At 49.3% G+C, this 25,643-nt stretch overlaps 1 protein-coding gene and 1 long non-coding RNA gene across 2 annotated transcripts; one reads left to right on the top strand and one right to left on the bottom strand.

The window, feature by feature from the left end:
* Positions 1-2,221: 2,221 nt before the first annotated feature.
* On the bottom strand, positions 2,222-6,861 carry LOC148778482 (uncharacterized). The gene is made up of 3 exons (XR_016039187.1): positions 6,520-6,861; positions 3,015-3,114; positions 2,222-2,530 (listed from the first exon to the last, which is right to left on the bottom strand). It is a non-coding gene; the product is annotated as an uncharacterized LOC148778482 (long non-coding RNA).
* Positions 6,862-24,739, top strand: SESN2 (sestrin 2). The gene is made up of 10 exons (XM_055398104.2): positions 6,862-7,278; positions 15,015-15,080; positions 16,878-17,075; positions 17,527-17,709; positions 17,822-18,034; positions 18,868-19,018; positions 19,717-19,835; positions 20,461-20,651; positions 22,145-22,289; positions 22,882-24,739. The coding sequence occupies exons 1-10, from the start codon at positions 7,216-7,218 to the stop codon at positions 22,966-22,968; spliced, it is 1,416 nt and encodes a 471-aa protein (XP_055254079.2). The 5' UTR covers positions 6,862-7,215; the 3' UTR covers positions 22,969-24,739.
* Positions 24,740-25,643: the final 904 nt, after the last annotated feature.

Here is a 25,643-nt window from a genome sequence, read left to right on the forward strand (position 1 = left end):
GATCCAAACCAAGGCTCTTGGGTCTCCTACACTGGTAGGCAGATTGTTTACCACTGAACCACCTGGGAAGTCCACATAATTTATATACTGTAAATATAAGCATAGTCAGTGATGCCAAAGCCTTTGACTGTGTGGATCACAATAAACTGTGGAACATTCTGAAAGAGATGGGAATACCAGACCACCTGACCTGCCTCTTGAGAAACCTGTATGCACGTCAGGAAGCAACAGTCAGAACTGTACATAGAACAACAGACTGGTTCCAAATAGGAAAGGGAGTGCGTCAAGGCTGTATATTGTCACCTTGCTTATTTAACTTATATGCAGAGTACATCATGAGGAAGGCTGGGCTGGAAGAAGCACAAGCTGGAATCAAGATTTCTGGGAGAAATATCAATAATCTCAGATATGCAGATGACACCACCCTTATGGCAGAAAGTGAAGAGGAACTCAAAAGCCTCTTGATGAAAGTGAAAGAGGAGAGTGAAAAGGTTGGCTTGAAGCTCAACATTCAGAAAACAAAGATCATGGCATCTGGTCCCATCACTTCATGGGAAATAGATGGGGAAACAGTGGAAACAGTGTCAGACTTTATTTTTTTGGGCTCCAGAATCACTGCAGATGCTGATTGCAGCCAGGAAATTAAAAGACGCTTACTCCTTGGAAGGAAAGTTATGACCTACCTAGATAGCATATTAAAAAGCAGAGACATTACTTTGCCAACAAAGGTCCGTCTAGTCAAGGCTATGGTTTTTCCCGTGGTCATGTATGGATGTGAGAGTTGGACTGTGAAGAAAGCTGATCGCCGAGGAATTGATGCTTTTGAACTGTGGTGCTGGAGAAGCCTCTTGAGAGTCCCTTGTACCGCGAGGAGATCCAACCAGTCAATTCTAAGGGAGATCAATCCTGGGTGTTCATTGGAAGGACTGATGCTAAAGCTGAAACTGCAATACTTTGGCTACCTCATGCGACGAGTTGACTCACTGGAAAAGACTCTGATGCTGGGAAGGGTTGGGGGCGGGAGGAGAAGGGGACGACGGAGAATGAGATGGCTGGATGGCATCACCGACTCTGTGGACATGAGTTTGAGTGAACTCCAGGAGTTGGTGATGGACAGGGAGGCCTGGCGTGCTGTGATTCATGGGGTCGCGGAGAGACACGACTGAGCGACTGAACTGAACTGAACCGAAATATAAGCATAGGTTAAAGAATTGGTATATAATAGTAACATTATATCTATATATATAATAAATATATGCAAAAATAAAAGCGAATATGTTAACATTGAATCTCTCTTGGTAGTAGATTAGAATTTCAAAGGGATTTCCTCTACCCTCTTCTTCCCCTCCCCCCGCCCCCGCACTTCAGTTCTTTGAAAGTATCTTTTTTTTAAGTTACAAATGTACTACATCTTGGCTTTTAAGTGATTATTAAATAAGTGTAGTGTATCAGTTCAGTTCAGGAGAAGGAAATGGCAACCCACTCCGGTGTTCTTACCTGGAGAATCCCAGGGACAGGGGAGCCTGGTGGGCTTCCGTCTATGGGGTCACACAGAGTTAGACACGACTGAAGTGACTTAGCAGTAGCATCAGTTCAGTTCAGTTCAGTCGCTCAGTCGTGTCCGACTCTTTGCGACCCCATGGACTGCAGCACACCAGTCTTTCCTGTCCATCACCAACTCCCAAAGCCTACTCAAACTCGTGTCCATGGAGTCGGTGGACATCTAACCATCTCATTCTCTGTCGTCCCCTTTTCTTCCTGCCTTCAGTCTTTCCCAGCATCAGGGTCTTTTCCAGTGAGTCAGTTCCTTGCATCTGGTGGCCAAGCTATTGAAGCTTCAGCTCCAGCTTCAGTCTTTCCAATGAATATTCGGGACTAATTTCCTTTAGGATTGACTGGTTTGATCTCCTTGCAGTCCTAGGGACTCTCAAGAGTCTTCTCCAACACCACAGTTCAGTACCATTTAAATGATAATTACTGTTTATTGAGCACTTAATCTGCCTCAAGCCTGGCTGAGAGATCAGATGCATTAACTCTCATCCACACAATAACCCCTGAAGGTAAACGTTATATCCCCATTTTATAAAACAGGAAACAAGTTCAGAGAGGTGAAGTGACTTGCCCATGTTCCCACAGCTCTAAAGTGTTGAAACTAGACCCTTCAATTCTGACACCCTGCTTCCAAGTACAACTGGGGGCGGGGAGGGGTGGATAACGAAAGGCTTCTGAGGGTAGGAAGAGGTGGAAAGGGATGGTGGCAAGGCTCTGGGGGCACTGCTCCAGTGATAGGCCTCAGGGTGATTGTCTGAGAATGGACTATATGCAGCCTCGGGGCCTGGAGGACAGGGGGAGAGAGGGTGAGCAAAACTCCAGTGCAGACACTTCTCTCTGGAAACGGGATGCTCTTGGGGCAGTCTGCAGGTGGCTCTAGATTGGTGGCCTGGATCCCAAGGTTCTAAATTCTGCTCTCTGACCAGCTTCTTGGGAGACCTTTGGCAAAGGCCTTCTCTCTGGACTTCAGGATTCCTGCCTATAAGGTGAGAGAGTAAGTCAAGATAACATGAAGTGCATTTGGGCAAGGGGCAGAGGAAAGCGGGGTGGTCTCCGGGAAGTATGGTTCCTGCTGGCAGCAAGGAAATCCGTATAGTCTTAGCTGTTGCCTGGCCTCTTTTCAGGATCTGACAATTCTGGGAACTCAAAAACCTTTTTCCCCAGCCAGTTATGAGCTATAACAGAGTCCTGCCTGCAGGGTGCGCTGAGGGCTCACAGCCTACTGAACCAAACTGGAGCTCAGGTTTTGTGTTTTATTTTTTAAGAGGGGTGAATTTTGTTTTTAATTTATTGGGGCTTTTTGGCCGCATCTCTCTGAACTTCCCCTACCAAAGATCATGATCATCTTGCACCCCCTCCAGTGGAAACGGCAGAGTGTTAACCACTGGACTGCCAGGGAAATCCAAGAGGGGTGAACTTTTTGAAATCTCAAGATTTCTGTACTCAGGATACAATCAATGTACCTGAATTATATGTAATGCCCAACACCAGTTCTTCTCACACTGTCCCTGGAGAGTTAGAGCTATTTTCAATTCCTTTGTTTTCCAGACGAAGAAACAGATCCTAAGAGATTGAGAAAAAAAAAATCACTTTGGATCACATAGCTAAAAACTAGCTAAAACTAGCTAAAAACTAGCACCGTAGTTGCCTGATTCCTGGGCAGGGCTCATCAGAGAGGGTTGGTTCTGCTTTCAAGAGTTAGTAGCTATTCTGCGCCCTAATGCACAATTCCTGGGGACAATGTCAATTTTGGTTGTATAGCTTGACAGCTCAGGACCTGTCAGCCAGAAGGCCCTCCCTCAGCACCTAGCAGAATGCCTGCTGAGATTGAGTCTGCTTTGGTTTTATCAAATAAGTCACCTGGAGTTGGATTTCTTTCCTGAAATTCCCTCAAGGCAGATATGATATTCTAAAATGGAAGGGGAGGGTGTGGCAAACAATAAGAGCTCAGAAAGTTACATCTGAGTTGATAAATCATAGCCCCTGATCTGGTCAGGGTATAAAAATATTCTATCATATTGCATTTGGGATTAGAAAATTAATTTATGAAGAATGAATTCAGAACAGATGAGAATTCCATTAGGGTTAAAATCTGTGAGAGGGTCTGAAGCCAAAGGAGCCCCAGAAACATTTCAAATAGCATCTAGATGTACCTTCAGGACTGGAACGTGACTGAGGAATAAAAGAAAGCTTTGACCAATCAGTGGCCTCAACAGAGCTGATGCAAGAGTGGAGAGAAGGGCAGCAGGAGGTGGGTCTTTCCTGAACCAAAAATACGAGGCAAGGGGGAGGGGAGGAACAAACTTGGCAGTGTCACCTGGGCTGGAAGCTTCAGTGCTGGATTTCCAGAGTCCGGCACAGCGCCTGGTACACACTAGATGGTCAATAAATGTTTAGTGAATGAAAGAGTGAGGGAAGACGCCTGGGCCCCAACCCGCACATTCGCTGTGGAGGTGGTTTAGTGATTCATCTTTTCACTGGCTCCTTTTGCTCAGATTCCAACTACCCTAACTACTTTCTGATGATAATTTGGCTTTTCATGGTATAAAGAGGTTCTGGCCAGTCAATTATGGGCCACTTAACAATTATGTTTCTCACTCCCAATTAATATATTGGAATTCTGCTTTCCACATCAGTTCCTTGTGCCAGCCTGCTTCTTACATATTCAGGTCTTTCATCAGTGATGCAGTGGAGTTTCTGCTTTGGAGTCATTCCTGTCTAGATTTGAATTCTTACTCAATATATGACTAAGCTTTCTGACTTTTGCCAACACACCTCTCCAGCCTCAGTATCTTCATCTGTCAGATGGGGGCATAATGCCTACTTCATGATACTGTGGTGAGAATTATGTGAGATAACAGATGAATCCTGGAGCTCAGTAAGTGGTAGTATTTGTGTCCCTTCCAAGCTTTCCTTCAAAGGAGATTGGGTCACAAAATCTCATTCAGTTGAGAATATCAGTATCTCTTGCTTTTCACAAATTTACTGACTGTAAGTGAAGCCTTGGGAATGATTTAGTCGCTTCCTTGAAGGTTATGAAGAATCATTCTACAGAGGAGGGCAACTCATATTCATTAATATAAGTAGTTCCCAAGGACTCACTGATGCTGCAGCTCCAATATGCTGGCCACCAGATGCGAAGAATTGACTCATGAGAAAAGACCCTGATGCTGGGAAAGATTGAAGGCAGGAGGAGAAGGGGACAACTGAGGACAAGATAGTTGGATGGCATCACCTACTCAATGGACATGAGTTTGAGCAGGCTCTGGGAGTTGGTGATGGACAGGGAAGCCTGGCATGCCGCAGTCCATGGGGTTGCAAAGAGTCAGACATGACTGAGCAACTGAACTAAACTTAGGACTCAGTACATGCTAGTGGGAGACAGAGAGACAATAAGACACAGTTCCTGCCTTCAGGGAGTTCTGACACAGTCTGGTGCAGTCAAAAGAAGACATTATATGACCCTGACACAAAGTTTTACTTTTCTGAGTTTGGGTTTCCTCATTTTGCAAACGTGGTCAATAACATTCTATTGTTAGTTGGAGAGAAGGGGTAAGACATGCAAATATGATAACAAGACTGCATCAAATTTGAAGACCAATGGTACAAAAATGTAGAAACAATGTGTTGAGGAGTTAAACAGTGGTAGAGCTTATTTACAGCTCAGTTGAAAAAAGCAATACTTTCTATAGGAAGTGGCATTTTTAAGCTTTCATTCAGACCACAGTTACTAATAAAGGCATTAATTGCTGGGCTAGAGTTCAGTGGCCAGAGATTTGCAGAGAGAAAGGCTTGAAGATCAAACAAGGAACATGAAGGTGGCCGGTGATTAGGCTAGAAAAGATATATTGAGGCAGATCTTGGCAGATATTGAATGCCAGTATAGGGATTTGACCTCCATTCTATGACTGATGAAATACCAGTAAAGTTGATCTAAACATTTGACATTACAGAGTATATTTTAAAAGTAAAAGCTGAACCTGACATATTTGAGGAGGGTGACTTAGAAGGGAATTCAATAAGGAAGATTTAGTCAACAAGGGCATGTTATTGGAAGAATATTTTGTTAGGTGGCACAGGGCAGAAGACAAAGATGTCAAGATGTGGACCCTGTCCTCAAGGAGCTTATAATCAAAACTCGTGTCCACAGAAAAGTACAACACAAGGTAGACTGTAATAAGCGTTATAACAGCCCCAGCCTAAGGGTCTGAGCTTAGCTGAGAATGAGGTTAATTTACCTCTCCCAAGAGTCTGGAGACCAAGTCAGACTTGGGAAGCCTCAGAGGGGCCTTGGAGGTCATCCAGTCCACTTGAGCTCCTGCTGGGATTCTCTATCCCCAGTAAACATTAACTTTGAAACAAAAAGTGGAGATCTGAAGAAAAACTGTCAAGAGGCTGTGGGAAGGAAACAGAAGAAGATGAAGTCAGCTTTGAGGTGCTGGTGGAAGCGACTTCTCCCAAATGGAGAGAGTTGAAGGCCAGGAAATGGATGAGATGGGGAGGGAGAGTGTGCCTTGGGGGAGGAAAGATGAAAACAGAAACTAGGGGAACACCCACGTTCCAGGAGGTGGGAGGAGAAAGAAGAGTCAGAGAAGGAGTGGCCAGAGACAGAAGGGAGGGAAAAAAAAAACAGTAGAATACCTTGTCACAAAGTTTTTAGAAGAGGAGGGATAGAAGGCAAGGTGGGAGGCCCCAAGGGAGCAGAAGAGGGGAAACTGCAGTAACAGGATTTGAGGTTAGACATGAAGTTGCCAAGGAGATTCCAATGAATGAAGGCTTTTCTAGAGACTCCACAAATAAGCTGGATTCCCTGTGTCTTGTACATTCTAAGGTGGAGCCTTCCCGGAGGCCAGAAGAACAGGGCTGTATGCTCCGATCTCCAACGATCGGGCGGTCAACTCTGTAATTAGCACTGCCTCTCCTAACCCGAACCAGTCCCTCCAGGAACCGAAAAGCTGAAGAACATACTTGGGAGGGATTTCACACCCATGTATCTCTGGCCCAGCCCGGTGAAGTCCCGTTTCATCATGCAGCTTTAGTGACTCTGCGGGGCTGTCACTCTCATCTGGTATTGCCAACATTCTGACTAAACCCTCTTGCAAAAGTTTGCAGCATTCGCCGGAGGCTGACTACAGCTCCCAGAATTCCTCGGGCGCTTCCCGGTGCAGATTGGCTGAGCCCTAGGCTCCTGAGGGCGGTATTCCCCCGCCTCCCCGGGAAACAGGCATCCGATTGGCTGCGGCGCGGGGGCTTTTGTGTCCCCGCCCTTCCCCAGGGACCGCAGCGGGCAGAGCGGTTCTGCTGGTGTCAGAGCCCGGCAAGCGCTGGCAGTTCCAAGGCGGAGATGCTGAGGAGCGCTGGGTTTGCTAGCAGCGCTGGCCACTGCGGACTCCCGAGGAGCTCCAGACCGTGAAAATCCCTGCGCCGCGGCCAATCCCGAGGCCATTCACCCCTCCAGAAGCCAGACAAGCTGAGAGTCCGGCGCAGCGGCGGCCGATCCCGGATCCTGGGCTTTCGGAGCGTTCTGGAACCCCGAGAGACACCCCTGGGGGCTCTAGAAGCTCCCCAAGCGGCCCCCAGTCCCGGCTTCCTGCGCGCGTCTGTCTGAAAGCCCCTCGGGTTCACCGGCGGTTGCCGAGCCGCGTCTGGGTCCTGGCGCACACCATGATCGTTGCGGACTCCGAGTGCCGCGCGGAGCTGAAGGGCTACCTGCCCGGGGCCGGAGAGGTAAGCAGCGGCCGAGCGACGCCACTCTTCCCTCGAACCCAGAGCCGCGTCCAAGCTTCGGGTTGTTGCGAGCCGACTGTGAGCCGCCCCCTCGGCTAGAGGAGGGGGAATGGAGCGCGTAACCCGGAGTGGGGTTGCATCAACCGGCAGCCTCGGCCCCCTCCGCCTCCGCCTCCTCCCCCTCCCCGGGGCGGGGGGATAGGGATTGTAGAGCCCTCCGCGGCTCCCTCAGACTCCCGGCCAAAGAGAGGGGAGCCTTCTCGAGGTTATCTTGGGTTTGGGCCCTCGTCTAGGGAGTGTTCAAGTCCAGGCAAATCCCGGCGCAGAGGCCGGACCACTCCTCCTCCCCGCCTCCTTCCGCAGATCCCTTCCTTTAGGTTGGGGCTAGAGGAACCGTTTCTAGGTAGGATGTGTACCCGGCTCCAGTGCCCCCGCTCGGTGATGGGAGTACTTGGGGCTGGCCCACGAAGGTCGACCCCGTCCCTCGCCCCCACCTACACCCCCGATTGGATTGGGGGCAAGGGAGCTCCCGGGCCTTGGCGGACTGCCGGGTATGCCGCGGTGAAAGCTCGCAGAGGGGAAAAATCCTGGCCGCGGCTCCCGAAGCCAAGCGCCGATTTGGCTGTGCCCTACTAACTGGTCTGACGTCCCAGAAGTTTGTTTTGCAGAGACTGTCTTTACAGTGAGGCTGGTAAGACGGCTGCACCCAATCTGACACCCCCCTGCCCCATTACCACCATCACGGACCGTGAACATCTTGTTTATTACGCACCTACTGGATGTCCGGCTCCGGTTCTGCCTTTTCTCTGAATCCTCAGTACTGAAACTAGCAGAATATGAGCTATACTGTTAACGCTCATTTAGGGGATGAGGAAATTGAGGCCCAGGAGGGGCTGTGGAGAGGCTTCTTTGGCTCACCCTGCAAAGCAGCTCATTCTTTGGCTGTGGTGTCTTTAGGATTTCCCATTGTGGTTGGCTCAGCAGGGAGTTTTGCTTGTTTCTTTGGTTTCCAGGCCTGGAGCCTGGTGCAAGTGTCTTACTGGGGTTGGGAGTCAGACCTGTGCTAGTCCTGAACTGTGATCCTGGGAGTAAATGGCTGCACTTTTCTGAGCAGCTTGGTTTCTGGGGTCCTCGGTTTCCTGTTAGCTTGTCACCCTCCCCTGTCATGGTTTAGGAGCCCAAGTGGAGGAAGGAAAATTGCTCCTGCCTCTTCTCAACTGTGTGACTTTGACCAAGTCATCTTACTCTCTGAGTCAGTTTCCTTCTTTGTGAAAAAAAAGGAAATAATTTTCTTTCTTGAGAGCACCAGGGCACTAGAGCAGGCGCGCTCCGGTTCGTGTCCCCCAGCTCTCCTACTTTCTTGCTCTATGACCTTGGCCAAGGGATCCCTTCTCTGATCAGCAACTTCCTTCCGTCGGGGTTTGGCCCTGTTTCCAAGGGATTGTTGGGAGAGTTAACTGAGAAGACGTGCAAAGGCCAGTGCACAGTGCCTGGAGCATAGCAACTAAGTCCTGTGTCAAACACGCTAGGTATTGTTAGAATGTGGCCACTGCGTGTATTTCCCCTTCCCCAGAGTGTCTCTTGCACGGGGGTGTCCGAGCCCGCCCCTCCTGCCTGAGGCGAATGTTGGCTCATCTCTCTTTGGGACAGCGTCTGGGAAGTGATATGGGGAGAAAAGCGAGCTCCAGGTGGACTGGGCAGACTCTGAGGGCGGGGCCTTTAGATGGAAGCTTGCTAGCTGTCAACAGCAGAAGGGGTTGGGGCAATTGGTAATGTCAGACCCCTTTCTACATATTCTTCTCTCTCAGGAAAAGAGGACCTTGGGAAGATGTCTGTTTTAAGCAGAATCTTTTAGAAGACAGCAGGGTGCTGAACTTACAGAGCCCTGTGCCCAAGCCCTAAGGGAAGCTGGACAAGTACATACAAGTACATACAAGGAATGCACAGTCCCCTCAACTCTCATACTGTGACACACACCCTTTCACCAAGTCAAGGCCTTCAGACACTTCACTCTAGTACTGGTAGTGTGTTCTCAGAGCCCTCCTGAGCTCTTGAAACATCACTGCTTCAAGGAAAGTCTTTCCTTCCCCGCCTCTGCATACCTGCTTCCTGTCCCCCTTCTCCATTGCAAGAGCTGTTATCCCAGTTAGAGTGTAGCACTTGTGTAATCAGGCATTTCTTGTCTGTGTACCTTGCTAGACTGGAAACACTGTAGGCCCCATCACCAGCACTGTTCTTAGCACCTAGTAAGAGCTCGTAGCTATTTGCCTTGTTGGCTTAGCTGACCCTTGTGAACTGTGCACAGGCTTTGAAGTCAGATCTGAGCTTGCCTGTCTGAAACAGGTCTCCAAAAGAGCCTCAGTGAGCTGTCTCTGAAGGGATCAGTTCAGTTCAGTCGCTCAGTCATGTCTGACTCTTTGGGACCCCATGGACTGCAGCACGCCAGGCTTCCCTGTCCATTACCAACTCCCAGAGCTTGCTCAAACTCATGTCCATGGAGTCGGTGATGCCATCCAATCATCTCATCCTCTGTCATCCCCTTCTCCTTGTGCCTTCAATCTTTCCCAGCATCAGGGTCTACTCCAGTGAGTTGGCTCTTTGCATCAGGTGGCCAAAGAATTGGAGCTTCAGCTTCAGCATCAGTCCTTCCAATGAATGTTCAGAACTGATTTCCTTTAGGATTGAAGAAGGGGTAAGAAGACCTATTTCCCTCCAGGTGGTTGTGAGAAATCAGCCAGATCATGGTGGGGAGATGAGTTTATGGCACCACTCACACATGCCTCTCCCAAAGGAGGACTCTGACTCCCTCTCAGGTGTAAACCCAGGCAAGTATCTTGAATTCAGCAGCCCATGGGGAGGGGAGTCTCTACCCATGCCCAGCTGGCAGAGTAACCTCGAAGGAGTCTGTAACTGAGTCCTGGAGATGGCAGGCCTACCAGGAATAAAGGCTGAGGCTGATTGGGGTGGCAGACAGAACCCTTGCAAGCCAGAAGCTGAATTCAAATCTTGAGTTGGCCACTTGTCAGCTGTGGCTTAACCTTTGGAACCTTAATCTTTCCTTGTGTGCAGAAGAGACCCCTACTCCCACTCCCGAACTGATGAAGATGAAATGCAACCAGTGGGCTAGTATCAAAGTTAATCAGAAAGGGAACTGTGAGTAGACGTGTAAATCAGGAGCCAGGCACGGAGCGCTGCGGTGATCGATCCTCTCCTTACAACCATCCTGATGCCTTCTCAGTTGAGTGGCCACCCAGCTAACTGACCTCAGTGTTCTCGCTGCCCTGGGTGGTCCTCTCAGTTGAAACTCACTGGTTTTTCCTCTGCCCGGCCCTAGCTGTGTTGCCTTAGGTGGGTCACCTGCCCCACTCTGGTTTCCCTTTCTTCATCCGTATAGTCAGGGAAGGGATCTTGCCTTTATCGGGTCTGTGAACATGGATCCTGGGCCACATGTGGCTATTTAAATTTAGATAAATTAGATTTTATTGACTTTAAAACAGTTTTTTTAAGCTGCACTAGTCGCATTTCAAATGCTCAGCCACTGTATGTGAGAGTGTTAGTCGCTCAGTTGTGTCCGACTCTTTGCGACCCCATGGACTGTTACCCACCAGGCTCCTCTGTCCGCGGGATTATGCAGGCAAACATACTGGAGTGGGTAGTTGTTCCCTTTTCCAGGGGATTTTCCCAGCCCAGGGATTGAACTCGGGTCTCCTGCATTATAGGCAGATTCTTTACCATCTGAGCCACCATAGAAGCCACCAAGGAAGTGACTTGGGGCTACCATCTTTATTGGAAGATAAACAATATTCATCATTATAGAAAGTTCTGTTGGACTTGCTGTGCTAAGTACTGGGGTCACAACAGGGAACTTGATCCAGGGTGTGCTCTCAAGGTATGAAACAACTCAGGATAACTAGGGCTGTTATTGGGGCAGTGGATCCCCTGGAAATGTGGACAGGAAGAAGGAGCATCTCACTCCTGGTGAACCCCAGAGGCAAAGCCTTGGGACCACTGAAACCTTGAGAAGTTTACAGAATGGGAATTGTTTCTGCAGTTGAGGAAATATGATTTGTATCCTAACCCTGCTACCTCTTTCCTGGCTGAGTGACCTGACCTCTCTGGACCTTGGTCCCCATCTGTAAAATGGAAACTCCTCAAGAGCACATGAAATAAAGGCTTAGCGCACGGCAATCAGTGTTGCTACCTACCATTATTATTGGCTCCCTACCCCAGGAAATAGGGGAAGGCTGGTTTGGCGGTGTCATTTCTTGGCGGTGGGCCTCTGCTCTGTCCACTTCCTCTCAGCTTTTGGGTGTCTGGGTTGGGGAAGCATGCAGGGTATTGGAACTCTGGATTAGAATCTACTCAGTCTTGCCTTCAGGGCTTTGAACTTTCCGCTACCTTTGCCTGGAATGCTGGTTCCCTAGATCTCTATAGGCCCTTTACAGGCCCATCAACTCATTTACATATTTGATATTTAGATACCAATTTACAGGTTGTCTCCTCAGTGGCTTCTCCTGTCTAGGGCTGGAATACTGCACATACTTCTCCACCCCATTATACACTCTCTTACTGCTCTTTTATTCTATAGAATCTGATTTAAAATCCTGTTCATCATTTGTTTAATTGTGTTTCTCCGTTGTAAATTCTAGGAAGACTAAGATTTTGTCTTTTCACTCCAGTAGTCTTGCTGCCTACAGTGTAATCATCAAAAATATTTGTCAAGGGACTTCCCTGGTGGTCCAGTGGCTAAGACTCCATGCTCCTGATGCAGGGGGCCCTGGTTTGATCCCCTGGTTAGGGAACTAGATCCCACATGCCACAACTAAAGATTCCTCATGCTGCAGCTAAGTAAGACCCAGTGCACACAAATAAATAAATATTTTAAAAATTTTCTTTCGAATGAACAGATTAATTCTGATTCTATCTGGAAAGCACTTAGCACAGCACCTTATACTTGAGAAAGCAATCAATGAATGGAGTGAAACAATGGCCCTCCCTGGCAAATTATGCCAGGCCCCACCCAATTAAATTAGAATTGCTGGGCCTTGGCATTAATATTTTTTAAAAAGCTTCTCAAAGGGATTCTACCTGTACAGCTTGGGTTGAGAAGCTCTTGTTTGAAATAGCAATGAGGTTAATGATCGCTGACTTGCTAAGTGCTTGCTGTGATAGAGGTACTGAGGTAAGGCCTCTACAGGCATTAACCTCATTAAATCCTCACGACTACCCAGTGAAAGTAGGTACTATTATTACCGCATAATTCGGAGAGGAAACTGAGGCTCACATTGCTAGCAGATAATAGGGGGTGGAGTTGTCTTTTGAGCCCAGGCAGTTTATGTCAAGAGCCCCTATCTTTTAAGTGTACTCTGCTTTATTGTCCAAATCATTATCATCATCTTCTCTGAGGCCGATAACATTGGTAGATCCGGATCTTTCAGGTAAAGACCCTCAGGCCTCAGTTTCTTCCTTTGAGAGCTGCTGGGGCAGACTTTAGAGAGGGAGGGGATTCCCAAAACCGTTCCCTGTCCCTCCCTACCTAGTACCCTGGTGGGCCCTCCCTGTCCCCCCTACCGACCCCCCCAGTTCCTTCCTGCCCTTCCCCACCACACCTGGCTGTGGTTTTCTGTCTGTCCTTAGGTCGCCTGAGGGGGAGGCCCAGTTTGTGGAGTCAGCAATCCTTATCTCCCAGACAGAGCTATTAGGCTTTTTCTCTTTGGTGAGGGAGGAGGAAAGCTGAAACAGGAGTGCTTGGGGATTGTGCTGGTTTCTAAGCTAGACTTGGACCAGCCTGGTCTGGTAGATCCCAGAAGTATGGGCTGCAAAGGACCTGAGCAGTCAGCCCAACTGCCTTCTTTGTCCAAGATTAAAGCCCAGAGAGTCTAAGTGACTTTCTCAGAGTCACACAGCAAGTTAATGGCAACAGAATTGGTACTCATACTGGGGACTTTTGTACCCTTGTTCTTTCCTTTGTGGTCTTTCAGAGCCCTAGAGCTCTGCCTCCCTCAGGGGGCTTTTCAGTTCAGTCTGTCAGTCCTCTCCAACTCTTTGCAACCCCATGCACTGAAGCATACCAGGCTCCCTTGTCCATCACCAACTCCCGGAGCCTGCTCAAACTCATGTCCATTGAGTCGGTGATACCATCCAACCATCTTGTCCTCTATCGTCCCCATCTCCTCTCACCTTCAATCTTTCCCAGCATCAGGGTCTTTTCTAGTGAGTCAGTTCTTCACATCAGGTGGCCAAAGTATTAGAGCTTTGGCTTCAGCTTCAGTCCTTCCAATGTGTGTGTGAGGGGGTGGCTTTTAGCTATGTGAAAAAGAAGGTTCACTTATAATCCTTAGTCTCTGGACACCTGGGGATTAACACTAACTCTAGATTTATATGAGGAGGGGTGAGTTAGGGGGACATCATCTCTGTTCAGTGAGGATATGACTCTGGCTTGGATAAATTGTTTCTAAAGCCAGTGCTGAGACAACCCCCGCCCCCAACCCCTGCCACCTAGGTATCAAAACAAATGAGTAAATAAAATTGGTGGTTTCCATAGAGGCTCCTACACCCACATCAAGATACAGCTGCTGCCATCAGCGTTGCCCTCCATGTAGCTCTGTTTTCTTCATTCACAGACTAGTGTGAATTACCTGGCCCTGCTCTTCACAAAATGTAATCTGGAAATATGGAGACCTAAATCAGACAATTAGAAGGCGATGCTTTCAGAAGCAAAAACACTGGGAATTGTGGGGTCACAGATGAGGGTCAGAAGAAGGTGCTCAGACCCTGGAAAACGGAGTTAATTCTACAAAAGCTGTGACCATTGAGAGGGATCTGAGCCACTATCTGGAAGGCAATAGGGGGTGGAGGCAGGATTTTAAGCCAGTTGATGAGATTTGCACTTGAGAAAGTTTACTCTGGCTATTGAAAGTTTGCCCTCCTTAGTAACCACCAGGGTCATGACAAACAAAACTCCTAGATCTGCTCCTGGTCCCCGAGGTGGGGTTGGGAGTGGATGCTTTATTTATTCATTCATTCTGTTATCTTGGGAGAGGATGGAGAAGAGGCCAGGGCTGTGGAGGCAGGTAGACCATTGGTGAGGCAGTGGGTGCTGGTCCACACAGGGGACAATGGTGTCTGCTAGGTGGTGATGGATAAAGAAATGACAATGAAGCTACATCATAGGACTCTAGGAGGCTTGGTAACCTGGTTTCAGGATATAAACAAGGGAGGTTCTCATACAAGTTCTACAGGGGTAGCAAAAGGTGGCCTCCTGGGAAAGTGCAACACCATGCCTGTATAATTTCCTTTGTCCCAGCCCCTGCAACCCAGCAGGGGGCTCCTGGGTCCCTTCCCAGTTCCTGAAGAACTCAGCCTGTGGGGTGAGCTCTCTTGCTTGTTTACCCTTTCTCTACCAACCAAGCTGGTCTATATTTCCACCTGACTCCTGGTGCACCAGAAAGGTGATTCTAAAACTCACTGTGGGGATTTCCTTGGTGGTCCAGTGGCTAAGACTCCACACTCCCAATGTAGGGGGCCCAGGTTCAATCCCTGGTCAGGGAACTGATCCCACATGCCACAACAAAAATCAAAAATCTCATGTGCCTCAACTGAGACCCAGTACAACCAAATAAATAAATATTTTAAAATAAAATTAAAGCTCAGTGTGGCCTCTCCGGTAAGGAGAGAGAACTATCTTCTTAGTCCTCCCTTTTACCTCTGACTGACCATGATGTGTTTCCTTCAAGGAGCAGAGGGACAGCCGGGTCCGACGAGGCCCCCGAGGGCCCAGCGCCTTCATTCCAGTAGAGGAGGTAAGCTTGGAAGGGGTTAGGATTGTTGTTGGTCCCTGGGAGGAAAGGACACGGGGCACTGAGTGGGTGGGTGGGGTTTTCTAGTCTCTTGAAATTGCAGCTTTGAAACTACCCCTTCAGGTTGCTGACTCATTTAATCCACAAAACAGTTCTGCTCCAAGCAGGCATCTCAGCCCCATTTTACTGGGAAGAAACAAGCTCCAAGAGATAAAATGCTAATAACGCAGCTAGGTAATGAACAAACTTGTGGTTCCCAGAACAAGACTTGTTTTTCCTTAAGAGGGCAGAACTATCTGTTGTTATCTTCTCACCCTTAAATGTACATGTATTAAAGTGGTTTTTTTCCAACTTCAAGTGTAATGGATGTTCATTATTTTAAAATTTCCAGTGTTTCAGAAAACTTCAGTCTCTTGTAATCCCAACCCCACTGAGATAATCACTGTTAACCATTTGCCACTGTTTTCCAGACTTCTTTTCATTTGGAGCCAAGGTCATAGTCTGTAACATGATTTTGTTAGTGTTGTTCATTTGGGGAGTTTTCTTTTTTTTTCATTTGGTTGTTATGTTTTGTTAGTTCACATAATACATCAGAAACATCTTTCATCTACTGAGTCAGATCATGCATTCATTTATTTAACAGGTGTCTGTTAAATGATTAATCTGTCAGGCACTGTTCTAGGTGCTGGGGATACAGACGAGAAGAAGACAAACAAAACTCCTTGCCATCACAAAACTGCCATTCCAGTGGGGGGCGTTTTTGGTGGGGAGAACTTCAAAACACACACAGACAAATTAAAAAATAATCATTTCCTTCTTTTCCTTTGGCTTTCATTGAACAAAGACAAACATTTCCTTGTCCTCCTTGCCTTCCTAAATGTGTAGGCCAAATAGTTAATGAACTGTGAACAAATGTCTAAACTCTCCAGTTCCTTTCACCCTTTGTAAATGGATGAAAGCACACAGCCACCTGCTGTAACCCAGAATGTCAAACTCAAATATTCTTATCTTTTTTTTCTCATTGATAAATAACTACTCTTCCTCTGTAACAGAGGAAATAAATAGTCTTTGAACTTAATTGGGAATTGAATCCTGGTCTTCATTTTTCAGATCTGTAACCTTGAGCCAAGAATGAAACCTTTCTGGCATGTGTCAGTGAGGGAACATAATGCTATTCACCTCACAGGAAATTGGGAAGAACTGATGAGATGATATCAGTTGATATCATCAATGTCTATCAGATGATAGACAGGGAAAGCTCCAAACTCAAACCCTGCGTGGAGAAAGCACTCAAGAAATGTGAATTGTTTTGCATCTGCTTCCAATGACTGCACAGCTTTGTACCATTACTACCAAGGGCCCAGGTTCAATCCCTGGTTGGGGAACTAAGATCCCACAAGCCGTGTGGCATGGCCAAAAAAAAATAGAAGCTCTATGAAAGTAGGAGAAGCTGTATTCTAATCTCCGTGCCTGAGTCTTTCTATCTAAACTTGGAGAAAATAAGTCTCTAATTTCATAGTTAGGAGGATTAAATGAATCAATATATATAGTGTGTTTGAACAGTACTTGGCACATAGCAAGCATTGTATAAGCATCGACTACTATTGCGTAAAGTGTCCAATAAGTATTTGGTTAATCACTTAATGAAATATCTTTTCTTCCCCTGATTTCCTTTTTGTTGGACATGGTGGTTGTCTTCAGTTTCTTGCTATTAAAATCACGATGAATGCGATGAATATGTTGGTTTCTCTGGTGGGGAGGGCATGAGGGAGTCACCCTTTCCTCGCCTTTGCTTGGCAGGTCCTGCAGGAGGGAGCCGAGAGCCTCGAGCAGCACCTGGGGCTGGAGGCGCTAATGTCCTCGGGGCGAGCGGACAACCTGGCTGTGGTGATGGGCCTGCACCCTGACTACTTCACCAGCTTCTGGCGCCTGCACTGTCTGCTGCTGCACACAGACGGGCCCCTGGCCACTTCCTGGCGCCACTACATCGCCATCATGGTGAGCTGGTCTGAGCCTGACCTTTCTAGGGGTGGGTTCATTGTGGGGTTCAGCCCTCAGATCTCTGCTGGGGGCTTGAGTCCACAAACAGGAAAAGAGGAGGCTTAGAGCAGAGCCCTAGTTTTATCTGACCCTCCATCAAATTTTAGATTTTTTTAAGTAGGAAATTTAATTTTTATTAAATTTAATTTTTATTTTATGTCAGGATCATTGCTTTACGATGTTGTTTTAGTTTCAAGTGTACAGCAAAGTGATTTAGATTACATTTATCCATTCAAAAAGACACTGTCTCACTCAGGACCACCCAACCGGTGGCAAAGCTGGGGTTAGAACCTAAGTTTCCTGCCTCTCAGGCAACAGTGAGGCTTATGATGTTTCCCTCCATGGGGTACCCACCCCAAGCAGGGCACAGGAAGAATAGGGTGACCTGGGCTCTGTCCATCACCTCCAGGCTGCTGCCCGCCACCAGTGTTCCTACCTGGTGGGCTCCCACATGGCCGAGTTCCTGCAGACTGGCGGTGACCCTGAGTGGCTGCTTGGCCTCCACCGCGCCCCTGAGAAACTGCGCAAGCTCAGCGAGGTCAACAAGCTGCTGGCCCATCGGCCATGGCTCATCACCAAGGAGCATATCCAGGTGCAGTGGGCAGGGAGGCGGGTCCACGGTGGAGTGTGGGGCTGGGATGGGGCTTGGCAGGGAGCCCGGGGCAAAGCAACTGAGCAAATCTGGCCTTGCCTTTTCTCTCCAGGCCTTGCTGAAGACGGGCGAGCACAGCTGGTCCCTGGCTGAGCTCATCCAGGCCCTGGTCCTGCTCACACACTGCCACTCACTGGCCTCCTTCGTGTTTGGCTGTGGCATCCTCCCTGAGGGGGACCCTGAGGGCAGCCCCGCTCCCCAGGCCCCTTCACCCCCCAGTGAGCAGAGCACGCCCCCCAGCAGGGACTCGCTGAACCACTCCGGGGTAAGTCAGGGGCCTGAGTCTTGGTGGGAGAGGAAGCTGCAGTCCCCTGGTCCTTGGGTAGAAGATGGTGCCTCCCTGTCTGCAGCTGCTTCCTTATCCCACCCTGGGAGACCTTAGAAAAATCTTTTTTCTTTTTAATGTGTATTCATTTATTTTTGGCTGCACTGGGTCTTCCTTGCTGTACCTGGGCTTTCTTCAGTTGCAGCCAGCGGGGGCTACTCTTGTCACGGTTCGCAGGCACTAGAGTGCTGGCTCAGTAGTTACAGTGCCCAGGCTTAGTTGCCCTGCAGCATGTAGAATCTTCCCAGATCAGGGGTCAAACCCGTGCGCCCTGCATTGGCAGGCAGATCCTTAACCACTGGACCACCTGGGAAGCCCCAAGTCATTTGGTTCTGAAGCTCAGTTTCCTCATGTGGAAGATGAGGATAAAGACTCCTTCTTCATAAAGGGTTGTGAGCCTGAGATGAAATAACCATGTGACTGGCCTCAGCATGGAACCCATGCTGGGCTCAAAGTAGCTGACTTTTAACACTGTAACAATACAAAGGTTGCCTCTTATTCTGTAAAGTGGCCTTGTTTGTGTGTATTTTAAAAATACTGATACTTTAAAAAGCCCTTTCCTGTGAGGGGAGCTGACCCTCAGAGAAGACCTGTCTGTTCTATAGCTGCTTAAACATTACTTCCGGAAGCACAGGCCACGTGAACTGTCCAGCACAGAGGAGGCACTGGGCCTTCATGATTGCTCAGAAAGGCCCTGCATGCGAGAAAGACGTGTGGGGTTTCTAGGGTCAAGGGAGAAGGGGCGGATGGTCACCGCCAGGTCATTCCTACAGGGCTTTGAGGCTGCCCGCGACGTGGAAGCTCTGATGGAACGCATGAGGCAGCTGCAGGAGAGCCTGCTGCGGGATGAGGGCGCCTCACAGGAGGAGATGGAGAACCGCTTCGAGCTGGAGAAGTCGGAGAGCCTGCTGGTGACCCCCTCAGGTACAGGGTCGCAAGCGTCCAAGTTCAGGGGCCGCCCCTCCTTGTACCCTCTCTGCGGGGAAACTGGCACCTTCATGTTACTGCACCTCGGTAGCCACATCCCAGCCATCACTTCCAAGAAGTTCTGAACATGGGCTCTGGGATCAAGCCTGGGTTTGAATCCTGGCCTGCTAGCCTTTCTTCTTTCTTTTTGGCCAGGCCATGCAGTATGTAGGATCTTAGGGATCTTAGTTCCCTGACCAGGCATGGAACCCATGCTCCCTGCAACAAAAGGCAGATTCTCAACCTCTGGGCTGCCAGGGAAGTCCCCTGCTTCTCTGGCAGGGTGACCACTTGCTGTCTCAGGTCCCAGTCTCCTCCTCCGTGAGGGATTCGTGTGTAAGGGAAATGAGACAACAGAAGCGAAGTGCTGAGCACAGAGCCTGGCCCAGGGTAAGTGGCTCCATAAGTAGCCACTGTTGTTAGGATTGCTGTTATTATTACTGGGGCCTTAGCCCCTGGACCACAAGCCTGATTTACCACCTCCCCCGGGCCTGGCTCCTGCCAAAGTCCTGGTTCCACTCACTGTGGCGAGGGGCGTTCTTGGGCCCCCTATTCCACGTTCCCCAGCACCCCATCCCCATTGATGATTAATGGGGGGTGGTGGCCTCTGTGCTCCATGTCTTGGCCTCACTGTGACCTCTTTCTGACATCCTCAGTGGACATCCTGGAACCCTCTGCAAACCCAGATATGTTGTGCTTCGTGGAAGACCCCAGTTTTGGATATGAGGACTTTACCCGGCGGGGGACTCAGGCACCCCCTACCTTCCGTGCCCAGGTAGGTTCTCCCTACTGGTTTTAGCATTGCTTTTAAAAATTAATTAGTTTTTTTTTTTTGACTGCTCTGGGGCTTCACTGCTGTGAACATGCTTTCTTTAGTTGTGATGAGCAGGGGCTACTCTGTTGCGGTGTGAGGCTTCTCATTGCCAAGCACAGGCTCAGTAATTGTGGTTCAGGGGCTTGGTTGACCCACAGCATGTGGGATCTTCCCAGACCAGGGATCGAACCCATGTCCCCTGCTTTGGAAGGTGGATTCTAAGCCACTGAAACTCCAGAGAAGTCCCAGCATTGCTTTACAAAGAAGCAGGAGTGGGTAGTTTGTGTGATCAGAGATTTGGGCACCTTCTCTCCCTCAAGATGCCATGAAAGTAGTGGGAGACCCTGAAGGTGAAAAGACCCAGCTGGGTCCTAAGCTCAGGGGATCCTGACCACAGGAAGGAAGTCATCACCAAGCGGCATCCTCCTCAGCTTCTCAGGTCCAGACCAAGCAGTGGGTTAGATTTGTGGGGGTGGAGAGAGGCATTATGGAGATCCCAGCAGTGCTGCAGAAGGTGGCGTCTCTCTGGCCAGCCTCGGGCCCCAAGGAGTCTACTCACTGACCGACCCGTTTCCATGCTTCTCAGGATTATACCTGGGAAGACCATGGCTATTCACTGATCCAGCGGCTCTACCCTGAGGGTGGACAGCTGCTGGATGAGAAGTTCCAGGCAGCCTATAGCCTCACCTATAACACCATCGCCATGCACAGTGGAGTAGATACCTCCGTGCTCCGCAGGGCCATCTGGAATTACATCCACTGCGTCTTTGGCATCAGGTGAGTGAAAGTCCCCTCATCCAGGCATGGTGTACCACAAGCCCTCCATCTGAGCTCACAATTGTTTCCTTTTTCTCTTTGTCTTTCTTTCCCTTTCTTCCTGCCTATACTGTTCTTCAAATCAAATGTATTCCTTGGCTGATTATAAAAGATAATAGCCGTCCTCAGTTTGTGAAAGCCTTTAATTCCACCCCCAGAAATAACTAGGGAGATTACACACACACATAAACACACACACACATATACTTACATACATACACACATATATACATACAAAGAGAGCTGTGTTTGTATTTCCATTCCACATAGCAGTTCTTCTCTCATCATAAAGAAAAACAACAGAAATGCCCAGTGGTGAAATTCGATTTTTAGTAAATTTAGAAAAAAAGAGATAACAAAAAGAAGAAAATAAAAATCATTCATGATCCCACCTGCTCTTACTGTTGTCAGGTATTGGCTTGGTCAAAGAGTTCATTTGGGTTTTTCCATTAACAACTTATGGAAAAACCTGAATGCATTTTTTTGCTAACCCAATATTTCACTGCATGGGTTGAGCTGTGCTTTATTGGCCAGTCTCCCACCGGCCAACCTCATTGACAAGTTTCCAATCCAGGAGAAGCCAAGGATGGGGGGCATCCCAATCCAGGCGAAGCCAAGGATGGGGGACATCCCAATCCAGGAGAAGCCAAGGATGGGGGGCATCCTAGAGTGTATATGTGGCACACTGTGACCTCCCTTGCTGCCCAGCTTCCAGGTCCAGGCTATTCCACTCTGCAACATGGCCTTCGCTCCTAAACCTTTGTTACCAAATCTGCACTCTAGTCTAAAACTGGTCTTCCTCATCCACACTGATCTGTGGTGACTCACTGGTAGACTGGGGAGGGACAGAATAGCTTCTAGACTTGTCACCAACTTGCTCTTTGACTTTGAACAAGCTGATTGCCTTCCGTAGGCCTCAGTTTGCCCATCAGTAAAATGACTACCAACTCCTTTTTCCCTTTCCTTCTTCCTTCTCCAGGGTAAATATTCACACTGATCTCCTGCCCCATCTTCCATGTATGGCCTTAGCTGTAAAGTGGTGACTGTGAGCGTGGAGGCAGGCAGAGCTGGGTTTGAATTCCATTCCCAGCTGTGTGACCTGGGACTTCACCTCTCTGAACCTCCATTTCATCTGTAAAATGAGACTGATGAATACAGTACATTGTATACAATGGTTTTGTATCCAGTTCCTGTACTGAAGTTTTGAGGATGCTGTGAATATATGTTCACATGGTCGGTGCAGCGTGCTCAGCCTCTGTGCATTCCCTTGCAAGTCCAGTGGCCTGTGATATATGACATCAGCTGCTTTTCTAAGAGGAACCAAGCTTCTGGCTGCTTCCTACCTTCTGCCTTTTCTTGCCGCTCTCTGTTCCCCCTTCTGCAGGGTGGGGCTGGGGGAGAGGAGCTCTGTGGGAGCAGAGGTGTGAGTGATTCTTTCCGGTCTTTCCATCCAGATACGATGACTATGACTACGGGGAGGTGAACCAGCTCCTGGAACGGAACCTCAAGGTCTATATCAAGACAGTGGCCTGCTATCCGGAGAAGACCACCCGAAGAATGTACAACCACTTCTGGAGGCACTTCCGCCACTCAGAGAAGGTGCGGCTCATGGGGGAGGAATAGGATGGAAGCCTGTGGAGGAGGCGAGGGCTCGGGACCCAGTGAGATCCTGACCCAGGGATCCAGCCTGCGTCTCTTCTTGTCTTGTGCATCGGCAAGCAGGTTCTTTACCATGAGCGCCCCCTGGGAAGCCCATTTACTCACCTGTAAAATGGGTGTCCTCAGTGGCAGCCGGACGGACCTGGGTTCAAACCATAACACTGTCACTTGGGAGCTATGTGACTTTGGGCGGGTCATTTTGCCTCTCTGAGCTTGTTATCTCAACAATAAAAATAAAAAACTGCCTGCATTTCAAGGTCATTGGGAGGATGAAGTGAGAAAATGAAGGTAAACCTCTGATCCCAAATAAATGCTCAGAGGTAGCTGTTGTTTTTAGCTTTGGAGGATAAAGAGATTAGTCATGATCGGGATAAATGTGCTTGAAATTCTCCCACAGTCCTTGCACCAAGTTACTCAGAGCCTTAGGAAAGGGAAGGATGAAATGGGTGGTCAGGGATGATGGCACTCTGGGAGAGAAGGGGATGATGAGGAGTGACATCAGTTGCCAACAAGCCCTTGTCTGTGCCCCCAGGTCCACGTGAACTTGCTGCTGCTGGAGGCCCGCATGCAAGCCGCCCTGCTCTATGCCCTTCGCGCCATCACCCGTTACATGACCTGACTCACGTGCAAGGCCTGCGCCTGGAACAACTGACCGTGGGGGGCTTCCTTCGCAAGGACTTCTCTGTTTGGAGATAGACCCTAATCTCTTCCTGTCCCATACCCACCTACCCGACTCTGGGGGTGGGCCTGGGGTGTGACGTGCAGCCCCCCAGCCACACCCTCCTGCTCACTGGAATGGACAGGACCATCGCACTGACTCTGGTGTCTCAGCTCTGCTTCTGGGGCGTGGGGAGCTGGAAGAGGGCCAGCGGATTCCCAGGCGCCAGCCCCTTCCAACTGCCCTTACCCTCAGAGGCCAAGCGCACAGGAAGGAAAATGGACTGAGTGTGGACTTGTGTGCCAGCAGGCGGGGGCCCAGGCAGCACGAGTACTTTGGCCTTCCTGGCCTGGGAAGTCCCTGGCTGGCCCTCAGGGAGACGGGCCAACACCTCCAGGGACTGACACTCCAAGCAGCTTCACCTCTCCTCCAGCTTCCTCCTCCACAAGATTTCATTACCTCCCACCTGCCATTCACCCATCAATGTGAAAGTCAGGGTCACAGCCGGTCTGTGCATCCGGCTCCCCAGAAGTCTATTCTTTCCAGCAGCCTACAGGCCCCTTGCTCCCTGGTCACGCCAGTCCTAGTTCAATTCCCTTGACCCCCTTTGCCCTCTTACCCTTTTCTCCACCACCTGGTGGAGTGGGGCCCCAGGAGAGAGACCAAGCACGTCAAACAAGTAGATTATCTCTAGAGGTCGAAGTCTCTGTTGGTCACTTTGCCTTCAAATAAGGAGGGAGTATTATACGATAAATTCTCTGTGTTTTGGTTTTTCATGGGTGGGGTTCTTCACTGCCCACCCCCCAGAGCCTCAGGCAGTGTCTGAGAGGAGAGCAGGAGTGTCTCCCCAGGGCTGACCTACCCGGCGGAGGCTGGCACCCATGCTGCCTCATCTCCCCTGGCTCTGCCACAGTCATTTGCCAAAAAAGTGAGCCTTTCCAGGTGGTTTCAGTGGCTCAGGGAGACAGGCAGGAGACCCCAAGTTTCTTGTGTAGGTCCTGTCATGGCCAGATGAGCCCCATTTCCACACTTACAGAATGAGGGGTGGGACTACATTTTGTGATATCTGGGCCTTCACTCAGATTCTGAGGCCAGCCTGCCAGCAGCCAGCTGCACGCATTGCAGGATCCCGAGGGCCTCTGGGGATGTTATACGCACACACATACACACACACACCCTGCCTGCAGTCAGTCTCTCCGGGCTACCTGCCAAGGACATTCCCACCCCCATACCAGTTTCTGTCCCTTCTCGGTTGGTTTTACGTGGATCCCTTGGAGGCAGAAGCAGCCAAGGACTGATCCCAGGCACTTTCTGTCGCAAACAAACTGTGAATTCTGACTTCCGTTGCCCTTCTTCCGGCCATAGGTGCCTCCCCTCTGATCGGCTGGGAGGGGACTGAAGAAAGGCAAGGGCCGAGATGCTGCTGCTTCTGACCCTCCTCTCTGGGGCAGGGCAGGAGAGGAGCCTGGTTCATTGTGCCACATTTCATACCCGTGCAGGCATGGGTGAGCGACTGGCACCCCTTTCCAGTCTCAAAGCCCTCCCTACAGTGAAGCTGGGCAGAAGGGAAGAGGACCCAGCATTGGGGTTTGGATTCTAGAGGGGACGTGATGACCATCAGTGTCCCCAGGTGGCTGGGGAGGGGTATCCAGTGTTAAAGTGGAGAAATCTTTGCCTTTGCTACCAGTTCTGTATGATGAGAAATAAAAGTTCACCAAGGTTTTGTTTTGTACTTCTTGTTAATGGGCTGTTTTTCCATTTCCTGGGGGTCATGGTTCACCTCTTAGCATAAGCAGGGAGCTGCGATTGCATCAGGGACCTGACCTAGCAGCCCTTACCCTGCTGAGCACTTGTGCCCAGTGACCGCAGGGTTGGGAATGGTTGGCACTCAAAGTCTACTTTTGTCCCTTGGGTGTCCAGCCCTGCCACCGGTCTGTGGCTGGCCTGGTCCTGTGAAATAATAATGGCTGTGCTATTTTTCTCACTCAGCCTGGCCCTGGGCTGGGTACTTGGAGGTCATTTCTCTGAATCTGTAGCAAAATCTTGCAAGAGAATTGAGACCCAGGGGTCAAGTGGCATTACTGAGGCCATGTCAGGTCAGTGATAGAGCCAGGATTCCAACTGGGATCAACTTGATCGTGAGGCCATGGCATTTTACCTTGCTGTTTTCTCACTACCGAGTTCTTCCTGAGGCGGAAGGAGAATATGTGAGAATTTCTTGGGGGACCCTCTGTTTCTCCTGCCCTGTCACTTCATTCTTTCTGGCTTCTCACCCTTCCCTCTCTCCCTCCCCAGAACCAAGGAGACAGGCATGAGGAGTTAATGTGACTCCAATTTGTGCCAGTGCCATTTAGTAGTAGCTGTGTGACCTTGGTCGATCGTCTTAGCTTCTCTGGGCATCAGGAACTCCAGCAAACATCAGGAAAACCACAGTATGACTAAGAGTTAAGACCGCTCCTGCTGGTTTCCCACTTCCTCTTAATGCTGCCGTCACAAAATGAAAACCAGGTCTCCTCCAGGAAGCCTCCCCTGATTGACTTCCCTGTAACCCTTTCCTCCCTTCATTTTTAAAAAATTCGTGTATTTTTAAAAATATTCATTTGGCTGTGCCAAGTCTTGTTTGCAGCATGCAGGAT

The sequence above is a fragment of the Moschus berezovskii genome, chromosome 2, assembly GCF_049115385.1.
Source record: "Moschus berezovskii isolate FMDL1 chromosome 2, NW_MosBer_1.0, whole genome shotgun sequence".
NCBI classification, from domain to species: domain Eukaryota; kingdom Metazoa; phylum Chordata; class Mammalia; order Artiodactyla; family Moschidae; genus Moschus; species Moschus berezovskii.